The 23508-nt window shown below is 48.4% G+C and overlaps 2 protein-coding genes across 3 annotated transcripts in view; both read left to right on the top strand.

Annotated features, from left to right (window-relative positions):
• LOC147095801 (pre-B-cell leukemia transcription factor 2-like) overlaps positions 1-11674 on the top strand; it is a 54826-nt gene extending 43152 nt beyond the window's left edge. The window contains exons 5-6 of the mRNA XM_085974172.1: positions 415-504; positions 5641-11674. Of these exons, the coding sequence (XP_085830298.1) occupies positions 415-504; positions 5641-5733 (183 nt within the window). The 3' untranslated portion in view covers positions 5734-11674. The remainder of the gene's footprint in view (positions 1-414; positions 505-5640) is intronic.
• Positions 1-23508, top strand: part of LOC147095800 (vesicle-trafficking protein SEC22b-like) — a 523236-nt gene that overhangs the window by 182253 nt on the left and 317475 nt on the right. The gene's annotated exons all lie outside the window — the stretch shown is intronic.

Genomic DNA, 23508 nt, shown 5'->3' with positions numbered 1-23508 from the left:
GGAGAAAGGAATAGAAGGATATGTTGATGGGGTGAGATGACCAAGAGTGGGAGGAGGCTTGTGTGGAGCACAAACACCAGCTTGGACCTGTTGGGCTGAATGGCCTGTTTCTGTGCTGTACATTCTATGTAATGAGGACAGATTTGGGCTCTGCTGTGATGCCCGCACGTGGATAACTTCCCAGTTCACAAACTTGCATATCTCTCCTCTCTCTCTCCTCTCTTCTCTCCTCTCTCTCCCCTCTCTCCCCTCCCTCTCCTCCCTCTCCTCCCTCTTCTCTCCTCTCCTCCCTCTTCTCTCCTCTCCTCCCTCTTCTCTCCTCTCTCTCTCTCTTGCCTATGAAGAGACATAATGTCTTTGCAAAGTTGCTGGGGATATCGGGCTCTGGTAAAAGGCTTAAATCTTGCTTTGCAGGTCGAGTCACTTCGTCACTCTCTCAACCAGACTGGGGGCTACGGAGAAGGACTGGGTGTGAATCAGATGTACAGTCCACGGGATGTGAGGGTAGGTGAATCGTTGCTCCGGCCCGTGTGCTGGGGGGGGCTAAATTGGGGGGAGGGTGGGGAATGAGTGTGCTATATAAATTTGCAAGGATCTTGAAGTGGGCTGTCCTTTTAACTCCACCCACCCCCCACCCTAAATATTAATGAGCTCAGCAGCACCAGTATTCTACACACGGGTCTGTTAATAACATGTCCAGCACTTGTGGCCCGTCAAGTCCCATATCAGTCCAGCCCTGATTGACTAGTACTAGCATACCTCCCATGGCATTGCTGATCGTGAATCAGAGGTGGTGATTTTTTTATAACTATGTGGGGGGTCCATCAATGTGTGATGGGGGAAGTGTTACAGGAAGTAATTGTGACACTTCCAGGAAGTGCACCCCTTATGTTAGACTTTCAACCTTGGTGTCATATTTGACCCTGAAATGAGCTTCCAACCACACATCTGCGGCACAACTAAGACCACCTGTTTCCACCTCCGTAACATCGCCCATCTCCGCCCTTGCCTCAGCTCATCCGCTGCTGGAACCCTCATCCGTGCCTTTGTTACCTCTTGACTATTGCAACGCACTCCTGGCTGGCATCTCACATTCCACCCTACGTAAACTTGAGGTCATCCAAAACTCAGCTGCCCGTGCCCTAACTCGCACCAAGTCCCGTTCGCCCATCACCCCTGTGCTCGCTGACCTACATTGGCTCCTGGTTAAGCAACGCCTTGATTTCAAAATTCTCATCCTTGTTTTCAAATCCCTTCATAGCCTTGCCCCTACCTATCTCCGTAACCTCCTCCAGCCCCACAACCCCCTGAGATATCTGCGCTCCTCTAATTCTGCCCTCTTGAGCATCCCTGATTATTATCGCTCAGCTATTAGCGGCCATGCCTTCTGTTGCCTAGGCCCTAAGCTCGGAGACTCCCTCCCTAAACCTCTCCGCCACTTTTTCCTCCTTTTAAAACGCTCCTTAAAACCTACCTCTTTGGCCAAGCTTTTGGTCACCTGCCCTAATATCTCCTGATGTGGCTCGGTGACAAATGTTTTGTCTTAAAATACTCCTGTGCAGCGCCTTGGGATGTTTTACTACGTTAAAGGTGCTATATAAATACAAGTTGCTGTTGTTGTACTAGTGGATCTCCCTTGGTTTTGCTTGACATAAGTTGCAGAATTATCTCTGGATCTGGTCAATGTGTTGGAAATATTAAAAGGATTCTATAGGATAGTTACAGAGAAACTACTTTCTCTGGTGGGGGGGCGTCCAGAACAAGGGGACATAACCTTAAAATTAGAGCTCGGTCGTTCAGGGGTGATTTCAGGAAGCTCTTCTTCACACAAAGGGTAGTGGAAATCTGGAACTCTTTTTCCACCCCCACCCCCCAAAAAAAGCTGCGGGTGCTGGGGGTCAATTGAAAATTTCAAAATCACGATTGATAGAATTTTGTTGGGTAAGGGGATCAAGGGATATGGAGCAAAGACGGGCAAATGCAGTTGAGGTACAGATGAGCCGCGATCTAATTGAATGGTGGAACATGCTCGTGGGGCTGAATGGCCTCCTCCTGTTCCTAATGTTACTATGTTAATTGACTGTGTTGTCTCCTTGCTCTTGGTGCGGCAGTGATCTCTTGTATTTCCTTGTCCCTTGTTGTCTCTCTGGCGTTTTACTTCTGTCTCCCCTGGTTTCTCGTTGTCTGCCCCTTGTATTTTCCATATTTCTATTGTTTTGCATTCTCGTGGGTTGGGGCTGAGGTGGGGGGTGGGAGGTGAAAGATGTGGCTTCTTGTCTACTTCCTGTCACCCAGAGTGCTGCCCTCCCTGTTCACTTCCCTCGTCCATTGCTCTCCTCTGATTTAGTCTGTTGCTTGCTGATGACTTGCTTTTCGTCCTGTCTCTGTGGGGCCTTGTCTCCCCTTCGTGACTTCCGCTGAACTTGTGTTTTTTTCTCTTTGGCAGTGCCCTTCGACACCCTTCAGCCAAAGTTCTTGAGGCCTTGCACCATCTTTCTTGGCTTCTTGCCCCCCCCCCCCCCCCCCCCTCCCCTGCCGGATCAACCACCCATTATCGAAACTGCCCCGGCTTCCATTCCCAGTGGAATCGGATGGGGCTCCATGGAGTGGTCACGGGCTGGAAAGGCAGCCTGAGGGAAGCTTGTGGGGAGGGAGGGCAACTTATCAGGGCATCTCGGGAAGTGGCAACAATGCACGTCGGGCGCACAGCAGTGCCATCTTGTGTTTGAAAGATCGAAAGATACCTCCGCCGGGGGAGGGGGGCGAGGCACTTGGCAGCCAATGACGTACTCTGGAAGCTGCAGCCTGGAAAAGGCGGCGGCCATTTTGCGCACAGTCAGGTCCCGCGAGCAGCAACGCGACGGGCGAGCAGATGACCGTAGGGACAGTGAATGCTGGTCTCGCTGCCGCCCGTACACTCGGAGCAGAAACCGAAGACGTGCAGTAACGAAAGGGGCTTTAACGCCGTCTTATTCAAGCGGGGAGCCATGAATTGCAGGCCGGTGGGCGTTTTATGAGCAGGCCTATGCGAGGCTTTGCTGCAGGGAAATGAAGGCAGTTAAACGGAGCGTGGATGATAGAGGCTGCGGTGTCATTTCGACAGTACATAGATTTTTCTGAACCTGTTTTTTCAAAGCTTTAATGAACCAGTAAATAGAAATCAAGAATCGGTGGGGGGGTGGAAATCTACTTCCACCGGTTGGGGAGTCTGGAACAAGAGGCCATAAATTTAGGATCCTCGCCGAAAAAGGAGAGGTTCGGAGAATATTCCCCACCCCCCCCATGATGGGTTGTTGGGAATCGGACCAGAAAGGATGGTGGAAGCCGAATCCATAATAGATTGCAAAAGGGAAGTGGGTAACTGTTGGGCAAGCAAGAATTTGAGAGGGCAGGGGAATCAGACTAATTGATGAGCTCCTTCAGAGAGTCGTCACAATGGGTCGAATGGCCTCCTTCAGCGCTGTTAAATTGTACGATTCGATAAGAAAATGAAGAACTGGACACGTGAGGATTAATGCCTCTTTACCCCAAGTGATAGGTGAGGGCAGCTCAGCTTTTGACTGGGCTGCTGGAATGAGTGGCAGTCTTGGGTTGTTGGGACTGGATACACGTAGACTACCCACACAAGCAGACTACACGCAAACACGCCGCCGCGCCCGCAAACTACACGCAGACTGCACACGCAGACACATGTGCGCGCAGACTACACCCACACCACACACAGAGCCCACACACGCAGACTACACACACGCAGGGCACACACGCAGACTACCCACACGCAGACTACACCCATACGGGGTTCTTGTAGATCAAACTTGATTGATGAGACTGAATTGTTTGGCATTGGAATGCGAGCACATTTCACGATTTAAAAAAAAACCATTTGTCTCCTCAATCAGTTCTTATCTGAAGTGTCACATGTGGAGTCGGGCTGTCTTGGGTTTGGACAAGACAGACACCCTTTTCCATGCTTGAGATCTTGGAATTTTCTTCATTGAAAAATAAGACTTAAATCAACCGGGGCGGAGTCAGCGGTGGCTCAGTGGGCAGCGCACTGGCCTCTGAGGCAGCAGGTTGTGGATGCACGTCCCACTCCAGAGACTTGAGCACCAAAATCCAGGCTGCCAGTGCTAAGGGAGCGCTGCACTGCCTGAAGTGCCGTCTTTTGGATGAGACGTTAAACTGAGGCTCCGTCTGGTCTCTCGGGCGGATGTAAAAGATCCCACGGCCACTATTTCGAAGAAAAAGGGGAGTTTTCTCCCCAGTGTCCTAGGGCCCGTATTGATCCCTCGACCGACATCATTATAAAAACAATAATCTGGTGATTATCACATTGCTATTTGTGGGAGCTTGCTGTGCGCAAATTGGCTGCCACGTTTGCTACATGCAGTAAAAGACAGGCTGTGCAGAACAAAGCGCAGCTTACAGACAGCATTGGAAGTAGGGCATGAGGAGCCTCGTGTGAAACTTAAACATAGCTATGGACCAGTTGGGCCGAATGGCCTGTTTCTGTGCTGTGAATTCTGTGTAATTCTATGTAAATTGGGTGAGCAGGATTCTGATCCATCGCGAACCAGAGAACAGGTATTCTGTACAATAAAAACAGAAAATGCTGGAAATACTCAGCAGGCCAGGCAGCATCTGTGGAGAGGGAATCAGAGTTAACATTTCAGGTCGATGACCCTTCATCAGAACTGGAAAAAGCTGGAGATGTAACAGGTTTTTAAGCAAGGGGAGGGGAGGAAAGAACAAAAGGGAAGGTCTGTGATAGGATGAAAGGCAGCAGAGATTAAGAGACAAAAGGGATGATGGTGCGAGGCAAAAGGAGATGGTAATGGGACAAGTAAAGAAACAAAAGATGGCTCTAAATGAAGTGTGAATGGCAGAATGATCGACAGCTGCCATGTGAGAGAGAGATTAAAAAAAAGATAGGGGCAGAGGTTATGGTCTGAAATTGTTGAACTCGATGTTGAGTCCAGAAGGCTGTAAAGTGTCTAATCGAAAGGTGAGGTGCTGTTCCTCGAGCTTACGTTGAGCTTCATTGGAACAGTGTAAGAGGCCGAGGACGGAGAGGTCAGGTATTCTGCTCATCTTTGACTGTAAGCAGGTTGCCTGCCTACTCGCTGAACTGTAGCTGGTGGTGTGCAGCCTGGGGAGAAACCAGGAGAAGGGAGAGGGGAGCAACTAGTCTGATACAGCAGGATTTGTACCCTACAACAATAATTTCTCCTTGGATCAAATCATCAGTGATTATACTTGAAGGGGAAAAGAAATACAGGGCTATGGGGAGCGAGCAGGGGAGTGGGATTGATTGAGTCGCTCTACCAAAGAGCCGGCACAGGCACGATGGGCTGAATAGCCTCCTTCTGTGCTGTATTATTCTATGATTATAACAGTCAGCACACGTCCAAAGTACTTCATTGACTGTGAAGCGCTTTGGGACGTCCTGAGGTCGTGGAAGGCGCGCGATATAAATACAAGGTCTTCCTTTCTTTTGAAGTTCAGAATTATCCACTGCCCTCCACCCCGCCCCAGTCAATCCAGGCAGCATTGCTTGGCACACATTATTTTTTTAAGTCCTCAATTCTTAACCCCTCCTTTCTTTCTTCCTTCCTTCCTTCCTTCCTTCACACTCTGCAGGCTAATGGAGGCTGGCAAGATGCGGCCACCCCGTCTTCTGTGACATCGCCAACAGAAGGGCCCGGAAGCGTACACTCTGATACCTCCAACTGATCTCCTAGCAACAGAGCCATTCCCTGATCCAATGGGCTTTCTCCAGCGTTGACCAATAAGAAAGAAGAAAAAAAGAAGAGACGAGGATATAAAAAAAAAGGGGGGGTGATGTTGATACTAACCAATCACCTTATGTTTTACTGTAAAACCTTTGACTTCAGTGTGATGATTAAAGGGAAGGCTGCTATTGTTACGCAAAAGCAAAAAAAATGTCACAAACTTCGGTGCGCGGCTTTGAGGTGCACCGTTTCCGTGGTAACGGGACCCGCTCATGCCTGTGGCCTGCGCTGCCACGTGTTCTGGTCTGAACTCGGTCACTTCCAACACCTGGGCCACCGAGTACTTCCAATATAAGAACGGCGAGTTGGCTGGTTCTAGTAAGGATGTTGTCTACGGCGCGGGGAGCGGAGCTTCACCAGTCCAGCGGTGGCCGGTTGCCATAGAACCGTTCCGCGGAGATGTCGCTGGAGGCAGGTGTGGGGTTTCAGGAGGCCGGCAGAGAGAGAGAGATAGTTAGTTGCTGAGTAACCTCGGGAGGCATTCCGTGTATACGTGCACAAGTGTGCTTACTTTATTCTTTCTAAATTTTCACATTTTTTGTTATCTGTTTTTGGAGGGACATTGTGTTTAGAAACACTTTAATGTTGGGGGGGGCTGCATTCTTAATCCAATTAGGAAGGACCAGTGCAGACAAAAGATAATCTGGACAGTGGTTGAATGAATTGCTCCTCTGTTTGAAAATATAAGATTATGTTGCGATTAACATTAAGCATTAAGATAAGTTTGCACCAGGAATTGGATAAGGGAAGGGATGTCTGCCTGTCTCTCTCTCTCGGTCTCTCTTGTTCTCCTCTCTTGCTCTTTCTTTCGCTTGTTTTTTCTCTCGCTATCTTTTTCTCTTTCGCTTTCTTTTTCTCTCCTCGCTTTTTTCTCTTTTTTCTTTCGTTTTCATTTTTCTCTTTCTCTCTTTCCTCTCTTTTTCCCTTCCCCCCTCATTTTCTCCTTTCAGTCTGTGTCTCACCTTTAGTATTCGAGCAACATGGCCCTATAAAACTGGATATAGTTGTTGCTTTTGCACATTATGTAAAGGCCACAGACTGCGCTCGGGATATATGAGAGTGTATCTCTGTCAAGTAAGAACTCCCCCAGCATAGGTTCATTTGGGAATGATTTTTGTTTGAAGTTGAGGATATCCTGTGTAACATTTTTTAAACCTTTTTATATGTTTTCAAAAAAAAAACCAGAACCACTTTAAGAGTGTGTTTGAAGGCAATGAGATTGCAAATCTCTTGTGTACACTTCAGCATTTTTTTCCCCCTGGTGTGTGTGGGGTTCAGACCCGTGACCTTTGAGGCCCAGAATAACTGGTTGAAAATCTCTCTCTCTGCTGGCTGGAAAAGCCCTCAGTAACACGAGGATGGCGAATCTTGGCTCGGTTCCTCGCCCAAAAGCACAAAACTGCCCAACCTCGGGGGGCCAACAGCCTCGTCGATCTCGCTCGGAGAGACTACAAGCGTGGCTCAAGTTGGTCATGTTGAAAGGGCTGCCGTTGAAAACAGTGATACTGTTAATTTCTGGCCTCCCCTGACAATCAGCGGGGCTCCACCCCAGCTATACCGGACCATGAGTTGACATCTTGAGGCCGCCTCCTCCGGTTGCTTTTAGCAGGGCGGCGCCGAGAACGAGAGACCGGTGATTGTCCAACCCTTGTTAAGCCGGGGTCCTACAAGGTGAGAGTGTCGGGTTACCACCCTCCAGGATTGCCCTGGAGTCTCAAAGATTGATCTCCTGGACGCTGCTTCCAGCAACTCTGGAGGAAAAACCATAGGGGCGTTTAATTAAAAAAAAAAAAAATGGTTTTTTTTCCCCATTTACTTTGAACATTTTAGTTTATCAGTGATACAAATATTGGAGATGGGGTGGAGGGGAAAGGCTGTTTGACAGGCAGTCGAGAATCATCCAATCGGATAACGGTCTGTTTGATGTTGGAAGGCGGTGCACTGTGATAATGGACGTGGCGGGCGCCCAATGGCGGGAGCGAGGCGGGCGGGGGGGGCCATGTGACGACGCCGCCAGGAATCCGTGCCGGCAAGAGTCGGCGACTTTTTAATGAGTGCGCCATGTGGTTCTACCTCCAGCAGTGGTCCAGGTTGGGCGAGGCAGTCAGTCAGTCTGCCCGACTGTTTCAAGGAACGCATACGCCTCTCTGACCAGCCTGTCTGTCTCGTAGAATACGAGTTCTGATGCTCAGGAGAAATTGTATTTTTTTCCCATTTCCCACCCGCCCCCCGATAGCCGGGTGGGCGAGCATGGACAAGTGGCCAGATCAATGGTGATTCGTGACATTACCTCTCCGTTTATTACAATATACTGCTTTCAAATGACCCATACAGTTGATTGCGAGCCCAGGAAAAGGTGATATATATCCTCTTGAGCGAAGGCTGTTCAAGGCATTAAATGCCAATAGTTTCTGATCTATCTATCCTTAAAAAGCTTCAAAACCCACAAAGGAGGTGACTGCATTTATATATGTTTAAAAATAAAGTGGAGGGAGGAGGGGAAGTGTTTTTTTTTTGTTTTGGTTAGGTTTTAGGGTTTGTTCACACACTGAAGACTGGGGTTTTACAGCGAGGTTTTTAACACTGCGTTTTAGTTGTGCCAACTCGCGGGGCACGGTGTATATACTGTAGAAAGGAGTATTTGTACATGACTAGCCAATCAAAAAAAAAATAAAACAGCTTTATTACCTCATGCAAGCTCATATAAACCAATAGAATTACTACACGTTCTACCGATCTAGACTGCTCACATACTACCTCTGACAACATTCACTCTAGAAAATCTTTTTGTTTTTCTCTTTTTAAAGTGTTATGCAGGTCAGCACAAAATTGCAGTGTAATGATTTTTATTTGAAGGCGCTCGGAAAAAGAATAATTTTGACACCATTGCCACACATTCTGCGATAGGGTGATTCCTTGTATATTTTTTTTTAAGTGTAAATCGAAGACCAATTTTTAATGATTTTTGTGACTGGTTTTCAAATGTTACTTAAAGGGGCCACTATCGTCATGGATCTCTGGCCTTAAGGGGGTTGTCAAGAGTGTGTGACTAAGAGATCGATTTGAGGATTTTTATTACAAAAATGTGCTTGATCTCTTCCGTGTCTGTTCCAAAGAAAAGCAAACATTTTTCATGAAGCATTGTGTTCCTATTTTTTTTTCTCTTCAAAGATGTAATTCAGGCCCTGTCCTTGAAACACGTTCAAAAAAAAATCATCTCCAGGCAAAATAAACCTCTTTGGCCTGTCCCCATTGCAAGATGGCCTTTACAACTGGTCTCTGATGTGTACATAGGTCAAGATATCCCTGATGACAGTGGCCCCTTTAATAGTGGGGCGCTGGGTGGGCGGAGGGACGTGAAGGGGAGGAAGAGGACACTGGGCCGGGATTTCCGTCTTTCGCGCCTGGGCGTGAGGGGGGCTTTGCCCGGCCATCACGCCCCCATTGCCGATCTGGGCACAGGCTGCCCTTGACTTTTACAATGGAGGGACGGGGGAATGGTTGGAAAGCTTTGTGCCTATAATAGAGAAGGGTGCTCCTGATGAGTGATGCTTGGAATACTGGGTGCGGAACAAAAAAAACCTGGCCCAGTAACTCCATACCTCTTTTTGGGGTGGGTGGACTCTGAAGTTGGCCAAGAGTCGGCTCTCCATCCCAGTTTTCCTCTCCTGAAGTCATGGGTTTGGTGGTCAGGTTAGGGTTGGGGGTGAATGTTCTCCTCACTGACGGCTATTGAGGTCCTTTTTTAAAAGGCGACGTTCTCTCATCCGGTCAGATGGAGGAAATCTTAAGTGATTAGCATTTAGGATTACGCGACTGAAAAGATGTCGGGAACAGAGAAACAAAAGCACCCCCCCCCGCCCCAGTGCTCTGCTAGTGTGATGGTTGCACAGTGTTGGGAAAGACCTGCTGATTGAAGAGCCTTCCCTTCCTGGTAACCAAATGAGCTACCAGCCATGGGGATGTGCAAGAGTAGGAGCCTACTCTTGCACAGAAGATGTTGCTCAACAATGAATGCAAAATTTATGTTCTGTTATATGGGGAAACGACATGGGAGTGGAACTAATTGGATAGCCCTTTCAAAGAGCTGGCACAGGCACGATGGGCTGAATGTTCCCCTCTCGAGCTGTATCATTCTATGATTCTATATGATTGTCATGTGGCAGGATCTTTTCCCATTCTGGCACTCGGTATAGCTGGTGCTGCCAAATGGACCCAGAAAGGATCAAATGGCCTACAAAAATTGAAATATTTTATACTGTAAATAACAGGAATCAGGAGATTAATACAGCAAAATTTGGTGGGTGAGGGGGTCAGTTTGTCATTTGCAGTTGGGCAGATTTCATGTCAAATCCATTCCTAGAATAGCCTTACCGGGTCACCATGGCAACATAGTCCCTTTTGCAGACAGATGGGACTTGAGCAGTGAAGCAACAAAATGGCATCTTTCTCTTCCCACGGCCTCCACTTTTAAAATACTATAGCAACTTACTAGGCCGCAGTCCTGGTGTTTTCAAATCCTGCTTCGCGTTGGCCTTCAATGAGGACAACTATCTCTCATCCGGCCCATTGGTGTTAAGTTAGGCCGGGGATTTATTTAAGGAGGGCTACTTCCTTTATACACCTGACTACTTCCTGTTGGCAGAAAAGTGCCCACGTAGAGCTTCCGTTACATTAAGGCTGGGTTGTAAATTTGTGAAAGCAATTTCTTTTTTAAAGTAAAAGTTTGCAAATGAGATTGCCCGCTGTTTTTTCCCAATGGAAGCAGGCTGAAGGTCTTCCCAGGAGATACGAGGGTTGTAAACGGTGCCATGAATTGTCGTGCCCCCTCCCCCTATTCTGATGCAATGCAGCTCTACTCAAAGCAGAAAGAATGGTGGTGGGTGGGAAGAAACGAAATGGCGCACTCAAAATGACCCTCTCCCTGCATCCTTTTTGAGTGCATTGGAGCCTGCCCAGAAATTGAACCGCAGCCTTTGACTGGCTCATTTATTTCGCCCCTCCCACATCCCCAGGACAAAAATATTTTCTTTGAGCCCAAGGCTTTTGGGGCCCAAAATGAGGTGCGGCGAGAGGTTCCCTTGTGAAATCGCATTAATGTGAACGGACTTGAAGCTGCCCTGTGTGTGCATGACACTGGTTGGGAGAAAGGGGGCAAGGTTTAAAAATTGCCTCAATCGTGGCCGTTGCTGTCTTGGTTCGATTAGACTCTCTTAATCGTTTCTGACTTTTTAAAAAAAAATTCCCCCTCCAGTTTTGATGTATTCTGTGTATGCTTTATGATACGAATGTGCACATATTGTTTTTTTTACAAAGAGTTAAAAATTGATAGTAACAGAGAATGGGTTGTGGTTCTAGCTTAAGTGACTCTTAAATTGCTCTTTCTATTTCAAATGGTCTTTAGTGGAGAGACAGAGCGCCTCCTTTTATTGCGGAGTGCGGGCCAGTTGTGAGCGTGCTCTGGTCACAAAGTGCGTGTGTCATCCGCGTCTACCCCTGCCCTTCATCACTCGCCCCCGCCCCCAATCCCCTTCGCTTCGTGTCGGACTATCAACCCTGAAAATGTCCGGCAGTCCGGAATCGGTGGGGTTGGTGGACGAGGAAATGGATGGCGATTAAAGTCTGGGCCCTACTTTTGAAAACTTGACCTTTTGGTGATCTGTGTTGGTGGCTTTGTTATTTTGGGAAACCGCCACGTGATTTTAATTTGACAAAGCTGTTTGCCAAAAGTGTACTTTTTTTTAAAAAAGAAAAACAAATGTTTGAAATGCACACTGCAGGGGGCTGACAAAACCAGAATCTGTCTCTTTCAGCGTTATGCTGCCATTCTGTGCTGCTAAGTAACCATAATTGCTTTCAATAAACTTTATTGTTCCATGCAATTTTTTTTGTGTTTTGTTAAAACAACTTTTATTTTGTTTCAAATGTTCAATTTACTTCCCAAGCCAAGAGGTAAAGTCATTGTAAAATGAAACATTTTGCCAATGTTCACCTCCAGATTGAAGTGTAAATGCACTGACGATTGTTAATAGGGGGGGAAATCATTAAATAGACTCAGCATAGTTTCCCATCCCCACTCTCGCGGTCTCGCCCCATGGCCCCCTTCCGCTCTCGCCCCCGCCCTCTCTCCGCTCTCGGCCCCCTCTCTCCGCTCTCGGCCCCCTCTCTCCGCTCGGCCTCCGCCCTCGGCCCCCCCTCACCGCTCTCGCCCCCGCCCCCCCGCACTTTCCCTTGCCCCCGTCACACTCTCCCCCGCCCCCCCCCCTCTGCTGCCCCACTCCGCCCTCTCGCCCCCTCCGCCCTCGCCCCCTTGCTCGCCCTCTCCCCGCTCTCTCACCCCTTCTGTTGTGTGTTACTTTGACGGGACTGCCTTGTGGTTTTGAGGCTGTCTTTATTTCACCACTGCCGTGTTTTCAGTACAAACAGCAGCGTCGGTTGTCTTGATTTTACATTTTTTGCTTCAGCCTTTTAAGATTTTTTAACTTTTGCTAGTCTGGTTGGTTCTGGGTAGAGCAGCCTGTGTCGAAACCTCATGTCTTTCTTCAGGCTCCTGTCAGGGTCCCTTTGCCCAAGGTCAGTACACTGAATGTACAGCACAGAAACAGGCCATTCGGCCCAACTGGTCCGTGCCTGTGTTTATGCTCCACTCGAGCCTCCTACCACCTTTCTTCATCTAACCCCATCAAACAGGGGCCGACATCCACTCAATCAGGAGCCATTGCCCGTTCAAACGGGGCGCACGTCCACTCAAACTGGAACCATTGCCATTCAATGAGATCATGGCTGATCATCCAAATTTAGTACCCTGTTCCTGCCTTCTCTCTATATCCCTTGATTCCTTTAGCCTTAAGAAATATATCCAACTCCTTGAATATATTTAATGAATTGGCCTCTACTGCCTTCTTTGGCAGAGAATTCCACAGGTTCACCACTCTCTGGGTGAAGAAATTCTTCCTCCATCTCTGTCCTAAATGGCTTACACCTTATCCTTAGACTGTGACCCCTGGTTCTGGACTCCCTGACCATCGGGAACATCCTTCCAGCATCTAGTCTGTCCAGTCCTGTTAAAATTTTATAAGTTTCAATGAGATCCCCTCATTCTTCTAAACTCCAGTGAGTACAAGCCCAATCGACCCAATCTCTCCTCATACATCATTCCTGCCATCCCAGGTATCAGCCTGGTGAATCTTCGCTGCACTCCTTCCATGGCAAGAACATCCTTCCTCAGATAAGGTGACAAAAACTGCACACAATACTCAAGATGTGGCCTCACCAAGGCCCTGTACAACTGCAGAAAGACATCCTTGTTCCTGTACTCAAACCCCCTCGCTACGAAGGTGAACATACCATTTGCCTTATTAACCGCCTGCTGCACCTGCATGCTTACCTTCAGTGACTGGTGCATAAGGACGCCCAGGTCTCGTTGCACGTCCCCTTCTCCCAATCGATTGCCATTTAGATAATCTGCCTTCCTGTTTTTGACACTAAAGTGGATAACCTCGCATTTATCCACGTTATATTGCATCTGCCATGCTTCTGTCCAATCAGCCAACCTGTCCAAATCATACTGGAGTTTCTCAGCATCCTCCTCACAGCACACACGCCCACCCAGCTTTGTGTCGTCTGCAAACTTGGAGATATTACATCTAGTTCCCTCGTCCAGATCATTAATATATATTGTGAATAGCTGGGGTCCAAGGACCGATCCCTGCGGTACCCCACTAGTCACTGCCTGCCACTCGGAAAAAGAGCCGTTTATTACAACTCTTTGCTTTCTGTCTACCAACCAGTTCTCTAGCCAAGTCAATACCTTGCCCCCAATCCCATGTGCCTTAACTTTACATGCTAATCTCTTATGCGGGACCTTATCGAAAGCCTTTTGAAAATCCAAATACACCACATCCACTGGTTCTCCCTTATCTATTTTACCAGTTACATCCTCAAAACATTCCAGTAGATTCGTCAGGCACGATTTACCTTTTGTAAAGCCATGTTGACTTTGTCCGATCCGGTCACATTTTTCCAAGTGCTCTGTTATTACATCCTTTATAATGGACTCCAGCATTTTCCCCACTACCGATGTCAGACTTACCGGTCTGTAATTCCCCGTTTTCTCTCTACCACCCTTTTTGAACAGTGGGGTAACATTAGCTGCCAACCAATCCATGGGTACTGTTCCAGAGTCTATCGAATTTTGGAAGATGACCAGCAATGCATCTACTATTTCTAGGGCCACTTTCTTAAGTACCCTAGGATGTAGATTATCAGGCCCTGGGGATTTATCGGCCCTCAATTCCATCAATTTCCCTAACACCATTTCCCTACAAATACTGATTTCTATCAGTTCCTCCCTTTCATTAGAACCTATGTTCCCCGATATCTTTGGGAGGTTATTTGTGTCCTCCTTTGTGAAGACAGAACCAAAGTATGTATTTAATTGGCCTGCCATTTCTTTGTTCCCCATTATAAATTCCCCTGATTCTGACTGCAAGGGACCTACGCTTGACTTCACCAATCTTTTTCTCTTCACATATCTATAAAAGCTTTTACAGTCAGTTTTTATGTTTCCTGCAAGCTTACTCTCATACTCTATTTCCCCCCTCTTAATTAGTCCCTTTGTCCTCCTTTGTTGGATCCTAAACTGCTCCCAATCCTCAGGTTTACTGCTTTTTCTGGCCAATTTACATGTCCTCTCCTTGGATCTTATGCTATCCCTAATTTCCCTTGTTATCCATGGTTGAGTCACCTTTTTTTTGTTTCATTTTTATGCCAAACTGGGATGAACAAATTCTGTAGTTCATCCATGCGCTCTTTGAATGTTTGCCATTGCCTATCCACCGTCAACCCTTTGAGTGACATTCCCCAATCAATCCTACCCAACTCGCACCTCATACCATCGTAGTTTCTTTTATTTAAATTCAGGACCCTAGTCTCTGAGTCAACTATTTCACTCTCCATCTTAATGAAGAATTCTATCATATGATCGCTCCGACCCAAGGGGCCTCGCACAAGAAGATTGCTAATTAATCCTTTCTCATTACATAATACCCAGTCTAAGATGGCCTGATCTCTAGTTGGTTGCTCGACATATTGGTCCAGGAAACCATCCCGTTTACACTCCAGGAATTCCTCCTCCACAGTATTGTTACTAATTTGGTTAGCCCAATCTATATGTAGATTAAAGCCACCCATGATAACTGCTGTGCCCTTATTGCACGCTTCTCTAACTTCCCGTTTAATGCCATCCCCGACCTCCGCATTACTGTTTGGAGGTCTATATACCACTCCCACTAACGTTTTCTGCCCCTTGGTATTTCTCAGTTCTACCCATATAGCTTCCACATCATCAGAGCTAATATCCTTCCTTTCAGTTGTGTTAATCCCCTCTTTAACCAGCAATGCTACCCTACCTCCTTTTCCTTTATGCCTGTCTTTCCTGAATATTGAATACCCCTGGATGTTGAGTTCCCAGCCTTGGCCACCCTGGAGCCATGTTTCCGTAATCCCAATCACATCATATTCGTTTACCTCTATTTGCGCAGCTAATTCATCCACCTTATTACGAATGCTCCTCACATTAAGACACAAAGCCTTCAGGCTTGTTTTTTTTAACGCTCATAGATCTTTTAGAATTATTATTTACTGTGGCCATGTTTGATTTAAACCCTTGATTTCTCTTCCTGTCGCTTTTGTTTTTCTCCTTCCTGTCTTTTGCTTTTATCCTTGTTTCCCTTTCCTCTGTTTCCCCGCTCAGGTTCCCAATCCCTGCCATTTTAGTTTAAACCCTCCCCAACAGCACTAGCAAACACACTCCCCAGGACATCGGTCCCGGCCCTGCCCAGGTGCAAACCGTCCGGTTTGAACTGCTCCCACCTCCCCCAGAACCGCTTCCAATGTCCCAGGAATTTGAATCCCTCCCCCTGGCACCATGGGCCAGTGTGGGCTCTGGTGGGGGAGGGGGTTGAGTCGGGGATAGTTGTGATCCTGCAGTGTTCAGGGAGCAAGGTTAAATATGGAATGGCTGTAAATTCCAGATGCCTTACAAGCACCTCATAAATTTTGAGTGGATTGAGTCCCTCCTGTGTTACTGCAGCCCTGGGTAATTGAAAGCCCCTCCAAACGGCAAGTGAGGGAAGCCTGCGGCTAATGACCAGGGTGGGATATAAGGCCTGGTTTCTGCAGAAACTGGGCATACAAAAAGAGCATGAGCCAAATAAAAAACCCCAGCTAAAATCATATTAAGGCGAGCCGGATATGTTCAAATGCAAACACGCGTGAATCAAAAATGAACGGTAGTGAAAGTGCCGTTCACTTACAATTTACTTCATGTTTCACTGGAAGATTTCAAAAAAACACACCCGGGTTCGAATCCGGCCTCGGGCGACTGTCTGTGTGGAGTTTGCACATTCTCCCCGTGTTTGCGTGGGTTTCCTCCGGGTGCTCCGGTTTCCTCCCACAGTCCAAAGATGTGCGGGTTAGGTTGATTGGCTATGATAAATTGACCCTTAGTGTTAGGGGGATTAAATACGTGGGGTTACGGGGATAGGGTGGGATATGTGTTGGTGTAGGGGTTACGGGGATCGGGTGGGATATGCGTCGGTGCAGGCTCGATGGGCCGAAATGGCCTCTATCTGCACTGTGGGGTTTCTGTGATTTCTGTGAGGTGTGGGATAAAGGCACGATAAACAAAACCCCAGGAATTCCGGAATAAAAACTGGAAATACAAAGCAGATCAATTGGCATTCGAAAGAGAGAAGAGATTAACGTTGTGCACAGGACCCTTCATCTGAAAGGCATAATCACTTGGTCGGTAACGGGGGCCCATTCCCGGAGCAAGTTTTGCCTCCCCTTGGCCAAGCGTGCAGAAGGTCGCTGGCTGCACCTTGCCACGCTTACTTTTCATTGGCGGGTTTCGTTCCCTCCTGAGTCCGAGCTCGCTCTACTGTAAAGGATTAACGGGGTGGGGGAAAGGGGAAGTGTTGTGTATGTACCTTTGAGGGAATAACTGGTCTCAGACTGCAGTACCGGCAGTGACCACCACTGTATAAAAGGCCCTAGCAGGCTTCTGTAGTTTCAGTTTCCAGGTTGTCTCCATTCAGTAAAGACTTGTTATAATCAACTCCTGCAGTCCGTGTCTCAATTATACACGGACATAATACTGGCGACGAGCATGTGGGTGGAGCCAGGGGTGGAGCCAGCTGAGGCATGCATAGATACAACAGTGTGCAACAACAACAACGGTGAACAACAATAACAGTGGTTTACCACAGTCACCCTCACGATAGCAGGGTCCCAAGTCAAAATGGAATTGGATACAGGATCAGCTCTAACCGTCATGAATCGACGAGACTACGAGCGGCTATTCTCACACATACCCTTGAGAGAGACACCCATTGTCTTGAGGACGTAAACGGGGCAAAAAGTATACCCCAGAGGAAAAATAAGGGTGCCTGTTGAATACAACGGCAAGAAAATACGGAAATTGTATCTCTACATTCTGCAAGATGGTGGACCACCGTTATTGGGATGTGAATGGATCAGAAAGATAAGTTTAGACTGGCACTCCATTCAGGCACTGACGGTGGCTGGTAAAAAGGATGACGACGTCACTCCTGGACGATTGTCAACAATCTTAGCTGACGCCAAAGAGGTATTTCAACAAGAACTGGGCACTCTTAAAGGCGTAACCGCCTCGATAAAAATAGAGGAGAATGCAATTCCCAAGTTTTTCAAAGCAAGACCGGTACTATATGCAATTCGCCCAGCCGTCGAGGCAGAGCTGGAGAATCTGGAGAAGGCAGGCATGTTATCTAAGGTAGACTGGAGCGAGTGGGCGACACCCATCGTTCCTGTCATGAAGAAAACGTTAAACAATAAGTCTGAGGAGCCAAGGAAGGTTCGCATCTGTGGGGACTTCAAGGTGACGGTGAACCCAGTCCTTCACACAGTACAATATCCTCTTCCAAGGATAGAAGATATCTTCGCCTCACTATCTGGAGGGAAGCGTTTTACAAAAATTGACCTAGCACAAGCATATTTGCAGATGGAGGTTGAAGAATCCTCTAGGAAGTATCTCACGATAAATACTCAAAGGTCTTTACCAGTATAATCGACTGGTATTCGGAGTAGCATCAGCTCCGGCGATATGGCAAAGAGCGATGGAACAAGTCCTGCAAGGGATTCCGGGCAGTCAGTGTTACTTGGACAACATCCTAGTGACAGGTGAAGATGACAGTGAACACCTTGCCAACCTAGAGCAGGTGCTCACTAGACTACGTGAACATGGGCTACGAGCCAATCGCCCTAAGTGCGAGTTTTTAAAGAAACAGATATCGTATTGTGGCCACGTGATTGATGAAGAGGGGTTGCATAAGCCCCCTGACAAAATTGAAGCGGTAGTTAAGGCTCCAGCGCCTGAAAATGTGTCGCAACTGAGGTCATTCCTCGGATTGGTGAATTACTACCATAAGTTTTTGCCGAATTTGTCCACAATTCTGCATCCACTGAACGCCCTACTACGAAAGGGAGTAGCATGGAAATGGAGCGATGAATGTAAGCGGGCCTTTCAGCAGAGTAAGGACCTAATCACTTCAAGAGAAGTATTGGCTCACTACAACCCATCACTACCGATAAGACTGGCGTGTGATGCGTCTCCCTACGGTTTTGGGGCGGTACTGTCACACAAATTCCTTGATGGTTCAGAGAGGCCGATAGCTTTTGCGTCATGCTCGTTAACTTCAGCCGAGCGTAACTACGCCCAGATTGACAGAGAGGCCCTCAGCCTGGTGTGGGGGGTGAAGAAGTTCAATCACTACCTGCACGGTCAGAAATTTACTCTACTAACTGATCATCAACCTCTCATCTCCATTTTCAACCCTCAGAAGGGCGTACCGATAATGACGGTACAATGGCTACAGAGGTGGTCCCTTTTCCTAGGGGCACACCAATATTACATCGAGTACAAAGGAGCTAAACAGCATGGGAATGCTGATGGATTGTCGCGCCTACCGTTGCCAACGGTGGAAGAAGAACTGGCAGTGGATCCAGTGGAGTTATTCCACTCGACTATAGTCGAATGTCTCCCTGTGACGAATGCAAACATAGAAAAGGAAACACGAAATGACCCGACACTCTCCTGGGTCTATGATTTAACGGTGAAGGGATGGCCGGCACATGGCGAACCACTGCTGCCAGCATTCTCGCCGAGAAGAGAACAGCTGTCAGTGTGCAGAGGAACCTTGATGTGTGGATCCAGAGTAGTAATCCCACCCAAATTGAAGGATAGAGTGCTCAGTGAGCTTCATGAGGGTCATCTGGGAGGGGTAAAAATGAAGAACTTAGACAGAGCGTTTGTGTGGTGGCTGCGAATCGATAGAGAAATCGAAGAGATGACCAAGAGCTGTACAGGATGCCAGAAGGTCCAAAACGCCCCACCCCAAGCCCCTCTACATCCATGGGAGTGGCCCTCATCTCCATGGCAAAGGGTGCACATTGATTTTGCTGGTCCCTTTATGGACTCGATGTTTTTAATTGCGGTGGATGCACATTCAAAGTGGCCAGAGGTAATAAAAATGTCCTCAACCACCACAGAAAAAACTATCACAGTCTTACGAACCATATTTGCCAGGAATACTGGCGACGAGTAAGAAACGAACTTACCTGGAACTCGGCAGCACCTCAGATGATGTTATTGAAGGTCGAAGCCAGAAGAAAGAAAAAAAAATAATCCAAAGAAACTCGAGAAACGGGCGTCGACCGTGGGCAACCGCCCTCCAAATCATCGAATTGAAAAGTGCAGGAGAGACTGTCGAGAGCCAAGCTTGGTCTCCAGTCTGCGGTTTCCCAGCTAATCGGGCTGGTGGCAGGTAGTGCACTGATCCTTCCTGGGCTGCAGCGGGCTAGAGCTCGATTGGGTGGCTCTGCAACGGGGCCGGGCAGCGAGTCAGGAAGCAAAGAGAGAGAGAGATAGGGTGGAGCACACACGGCGCGGCCGGTGCTTCGCAGCCGGGCAGCGTTCGGACCTAAGAAGAGGGAGGGAAGTGTCCCAGAGGGTCCGCTCCACGACGGGAACGGTTCTTCAATTAACGGAGCAAATATTGAAGCGCGATAGAAAAATAAAAATACCGCGGAGAGCGGCGTTGGCAGCAGCGGCGGGAAAGCGCGGGAGGCACCATCTTAACTCGGCGGGGAAGAAGGAAAAGCACGGGAGGTGCCATTTTGATCCATCAGGGACGAAGGCAAAGCGCGGGAGGCGCCATCTTAGATTTTCAAGATGCCAAAGACTGGCGATATCACTGCCTTCGATAATGCAATAGAAGACTGGACCATGTATATGGAAAGAGTCGAGGTATATTGCGAGGCAAACGAAATAGCTGATGAGAAAAAGGCATCGGTATTGCTATATTTAATGGGCGCAAGAACGTACGGCCTATTGCGGGACCTGATTACTCCAGCCAAACCGAAGGCGAAGAGTTTTAATTAAATTGTTGCTATCCTACAGGAACACCTAAATCCTACACCGCTGCTGATAGCAGAAAGATTTAAATTCCACAGGAGAAATCGGCATAAAAATGAGAGCAATGCTGATTACCTTACGGAACTACGCAAGCTATTAAAGCACTGCCAGTTCGGAGCAGGACTGGCAGATGCCTTACGGGACAAATTTGTCTGTGGACTCCTGAGTGAAGGAACCCAGAAGAGGTTACTCTCAGAGAAAGAGCTGACGCTAGATAAGGCTTTCAGCGTGGCAGTATCGTACGAAGCAGCAGCAAGGGGAGCTGCGGAAATACAACAAAAGCCACAGGAATACGGCACCCATGAAATGACACGGGGATTTGCAAAATGTTATCGCTGCGGCAGAACAAACCATGACCAGAAGGACTGCTGGTCCAAGGACAAAATATGCAGACAATGCAGAAAGATGGGACACATTGCACGAGTTTGCAGGTCTGGGAAGAAGACCAACGACAACAAAAAGGCTACTAAGGAACCGTACAGGAAAGTACAAAAGATGACGGACAGTAGTTCCGAAGACCAGATGAGCGATAGTGAATCCGGGAACAAGAGACTAAGCTGTCTTAAACTTCACAACATAATCGCAAAAGAGGATCACCGAACCATTTGGGTCACTGATGCGCAATTAATTACTCATAAAAGACGGAGGGTTAGGAGAGTAACTAAAAGGCTTTTATTAACAAAGAACAGAGCATGCCTCTCGTGGTTGACTGGTTTCCAAGAAGGCAGGGGGCTGCAGAGCAGTCACCTTTATACCTGGGCATGTGGGTGGAGCCAGGGGCGGAGCCAGCTGAGGCATGCATAGATACAATAGTGTGCAACAACAACAACAACGGTGAACAACAATAACAGTGGTTTACCACATTCACCCCTTGTTTAAAATTGAGTCCGGCGGGGTGAAGTGTACTAAAGGTTTGTGTAAGTAAGTCTATCAGGTGGACTTGTATGCCGTCCTGATCGTCGTGGTGGCGGTGGTGATGGTACAGCATCCAACGTTGAATTTGGCGTCTCATTGACTGGTTGGGTGGTCAATGACGGGTCCTGGGGCTGCAGCATGCTGTCTACAGGGGTTGGGTTGTGGGTAGTGGTGGATGGCAATGGTAGTGTTTCAGGGGCACCCGAAGGTGCGAGGTCTCGTATGGAGACTGTGTCCTCCCGCCCGTCCGGGTACACCACGTAAGTATACTGGGGGTTGGCGTGGAGGAGGCTCACCCTCTCGACCAGGGGGTCCGTTTTATGGGACCTCACGTGCTTCCGCAGTAGGACGGGTCCTGGAGACGTCAGCCATGTTGGTAGCAAGGTCCCTGATGTGGACTTCCTGGGGAAAGTGAACATTTTTTCATGGGGGGTGGCATTGGTGGCCGTACAAAGCAGTGACCGAATGGAGTGGAGCGCTGCAGGGAGGACCTCCTGCCAGCGAGAGGTCGGAAGGCCCTTAGATTTTAAGTTTAAGAGGACGGCCTTCCAAACCGTCGCGTTCTCTCTTTCCACCTGGCTGTTCCCCCGGGGGTTGTAGCTGGTGGTTCTGCTTGTAGCAATACCTCTCGTGAGCAGGTACTGACGGAGTTCGTCGCTCATAAAGGATGAGCCCCGGTCGCTATGGATATAGCTAGGGAAGCCGAACAAGGCGAAAATGTCATTCAGACATTTAATGACCGTGGTACTGGTCATGTCTGGGCAAGGGATGGCAAATGGGAAACGGGAGTACTCATCAATTATGTTGAGGAAGTACACGTTGCGGTCAGAGGAGGGGAGGGGCCCTTTAAAATCGACGCTCAGGCGCTCGAAGGGGCGAGTGGCTTTGATCAGGCTTGCTCTGTCTGGCCTATAAAAATGCGGTTTGCACTCGGCACAGATTTGGCATTTCCTAGTCATGGTCCTGACCTCCTCGATGGAGTAGGGCAGGTTACGGGATTTGATGAAATGGAAGAACCTGGTGACCCCCGGGTGGCAGAGGTCATTGTGGAGGGTCTGCAGTCTATCAATCTGTGCGTTGGCGCATGTACCATGTGATAGGGCATCTGGGGGCTCATTGAGTTTCCCGGGCCGGTACAAGATATCGTAATTGTAGGTGGAGAGTTCAATTCTCCGCCTCAAGATCTTGTCGTTCTTGATTTTGCCCCTCTGCTTATTGTTAAACATAAAAGCTACTGAACGCTGGTCAGTGAGCAGGGTAAATTGTTTTCCGGCCAGGTAATGCCTCCAATGTCGCACCGCTTCCACAATGGCCTGGGCCTCCTTTTCGACAGAGGATTGTCGAATCTCGGGGCCCTGGAGGGCCCTTGAGAAAAAGGCCACGGATTTCCCCGCCTGGTTAAGGGTTGCAGCTAGGGCGAAGTCGGATGTGTCGCTCTCCACTTGGAAAGGGATGGACTCATCCACTGCGTGCATTGTGGCCTTCGCAATATCTCTTTTTATGAGAGTGAAGGCTGCACATGCCTCTGCTGTCAGTGGGAAGGAGGTGGACTTGATGAGGGGTCTGGCTTTGTCCGCATAGTTGGGCACCCACTCAGCATAGTAAGAGAAAAACCCTAGGCATCTCTTCAGTGCTTTTTGGCAGTGGGGGAGGGGGAGCTCCATAAGGGGGCGCATTCTGTCGGGGTCGGGGCCGATGACTCCGTTCTCCACTACGCAGCCAAGAATGGCGAGGCGCGTGGTGCGAAACATACATTTGTCCTTGTTGTATGTTAGATTCAGCCGCTGGGCCGTACGGAGGAATTTCTCTAGGTTAACGTCATGGTCCTGCTGGTCATGGCCGTAGATGGTGACGTTGTCTAGATAGGGGAAGGTGGCCTGCAGCGCGTTCTGGTCAACCATTCGTTCCATCTCCCTTTGGAAGACCGAGACCCCGTTGGTGACGCCGAAGGGGACTCGGAGGAAGTGGTAGAGGCGACCGTCAGCCTCGAAGGCCGTGTACTGGCGGTCCTCAGGCCTGATGGGGAGCTGGTGATATGCCGACTTCAGATCAATCGTCGAGAATACCCGGTATTGTGCTATCTGGTTGAGCATGTCAGATATGCGGGGAAGTGGGTATGCGTCTAATTGCGTGTATCGATTGATCGTCTGGCTGTAATCAATAACCAGGCGCTGTTTTTCGCCGGTCTTTACTACCACCACTTGGGCTCGCCATGGGCTGGTGCTGCCCTCGATAATCCCATCCCTCAGGAGTCTTTGCACTTCTGATTTAATAAAGCTCCTATCC

The sequence above is a fragment of the Somniosus microcephalus genome, unplaced genomic scaffold, assembly GCF_052327205.1.
Source record: "Somniosus microcephalus isolate GS21.2 unplaced genomic scaffold, FLI_Smic_1.0 unresolved_chr1, whole genome shotgun sequence".
In the NCBI taxonomy this organism is placed as follows: domain Eukaryota; kingdom Metazoa; phylum Chordata; class Chondrichthyes; order Squaliformes; family Somniosidae; genus Somniosus; species Somniosus microcephalus.
This window is presented reverse-complemented; position numbering and strand designations above follow the sequence as displayed.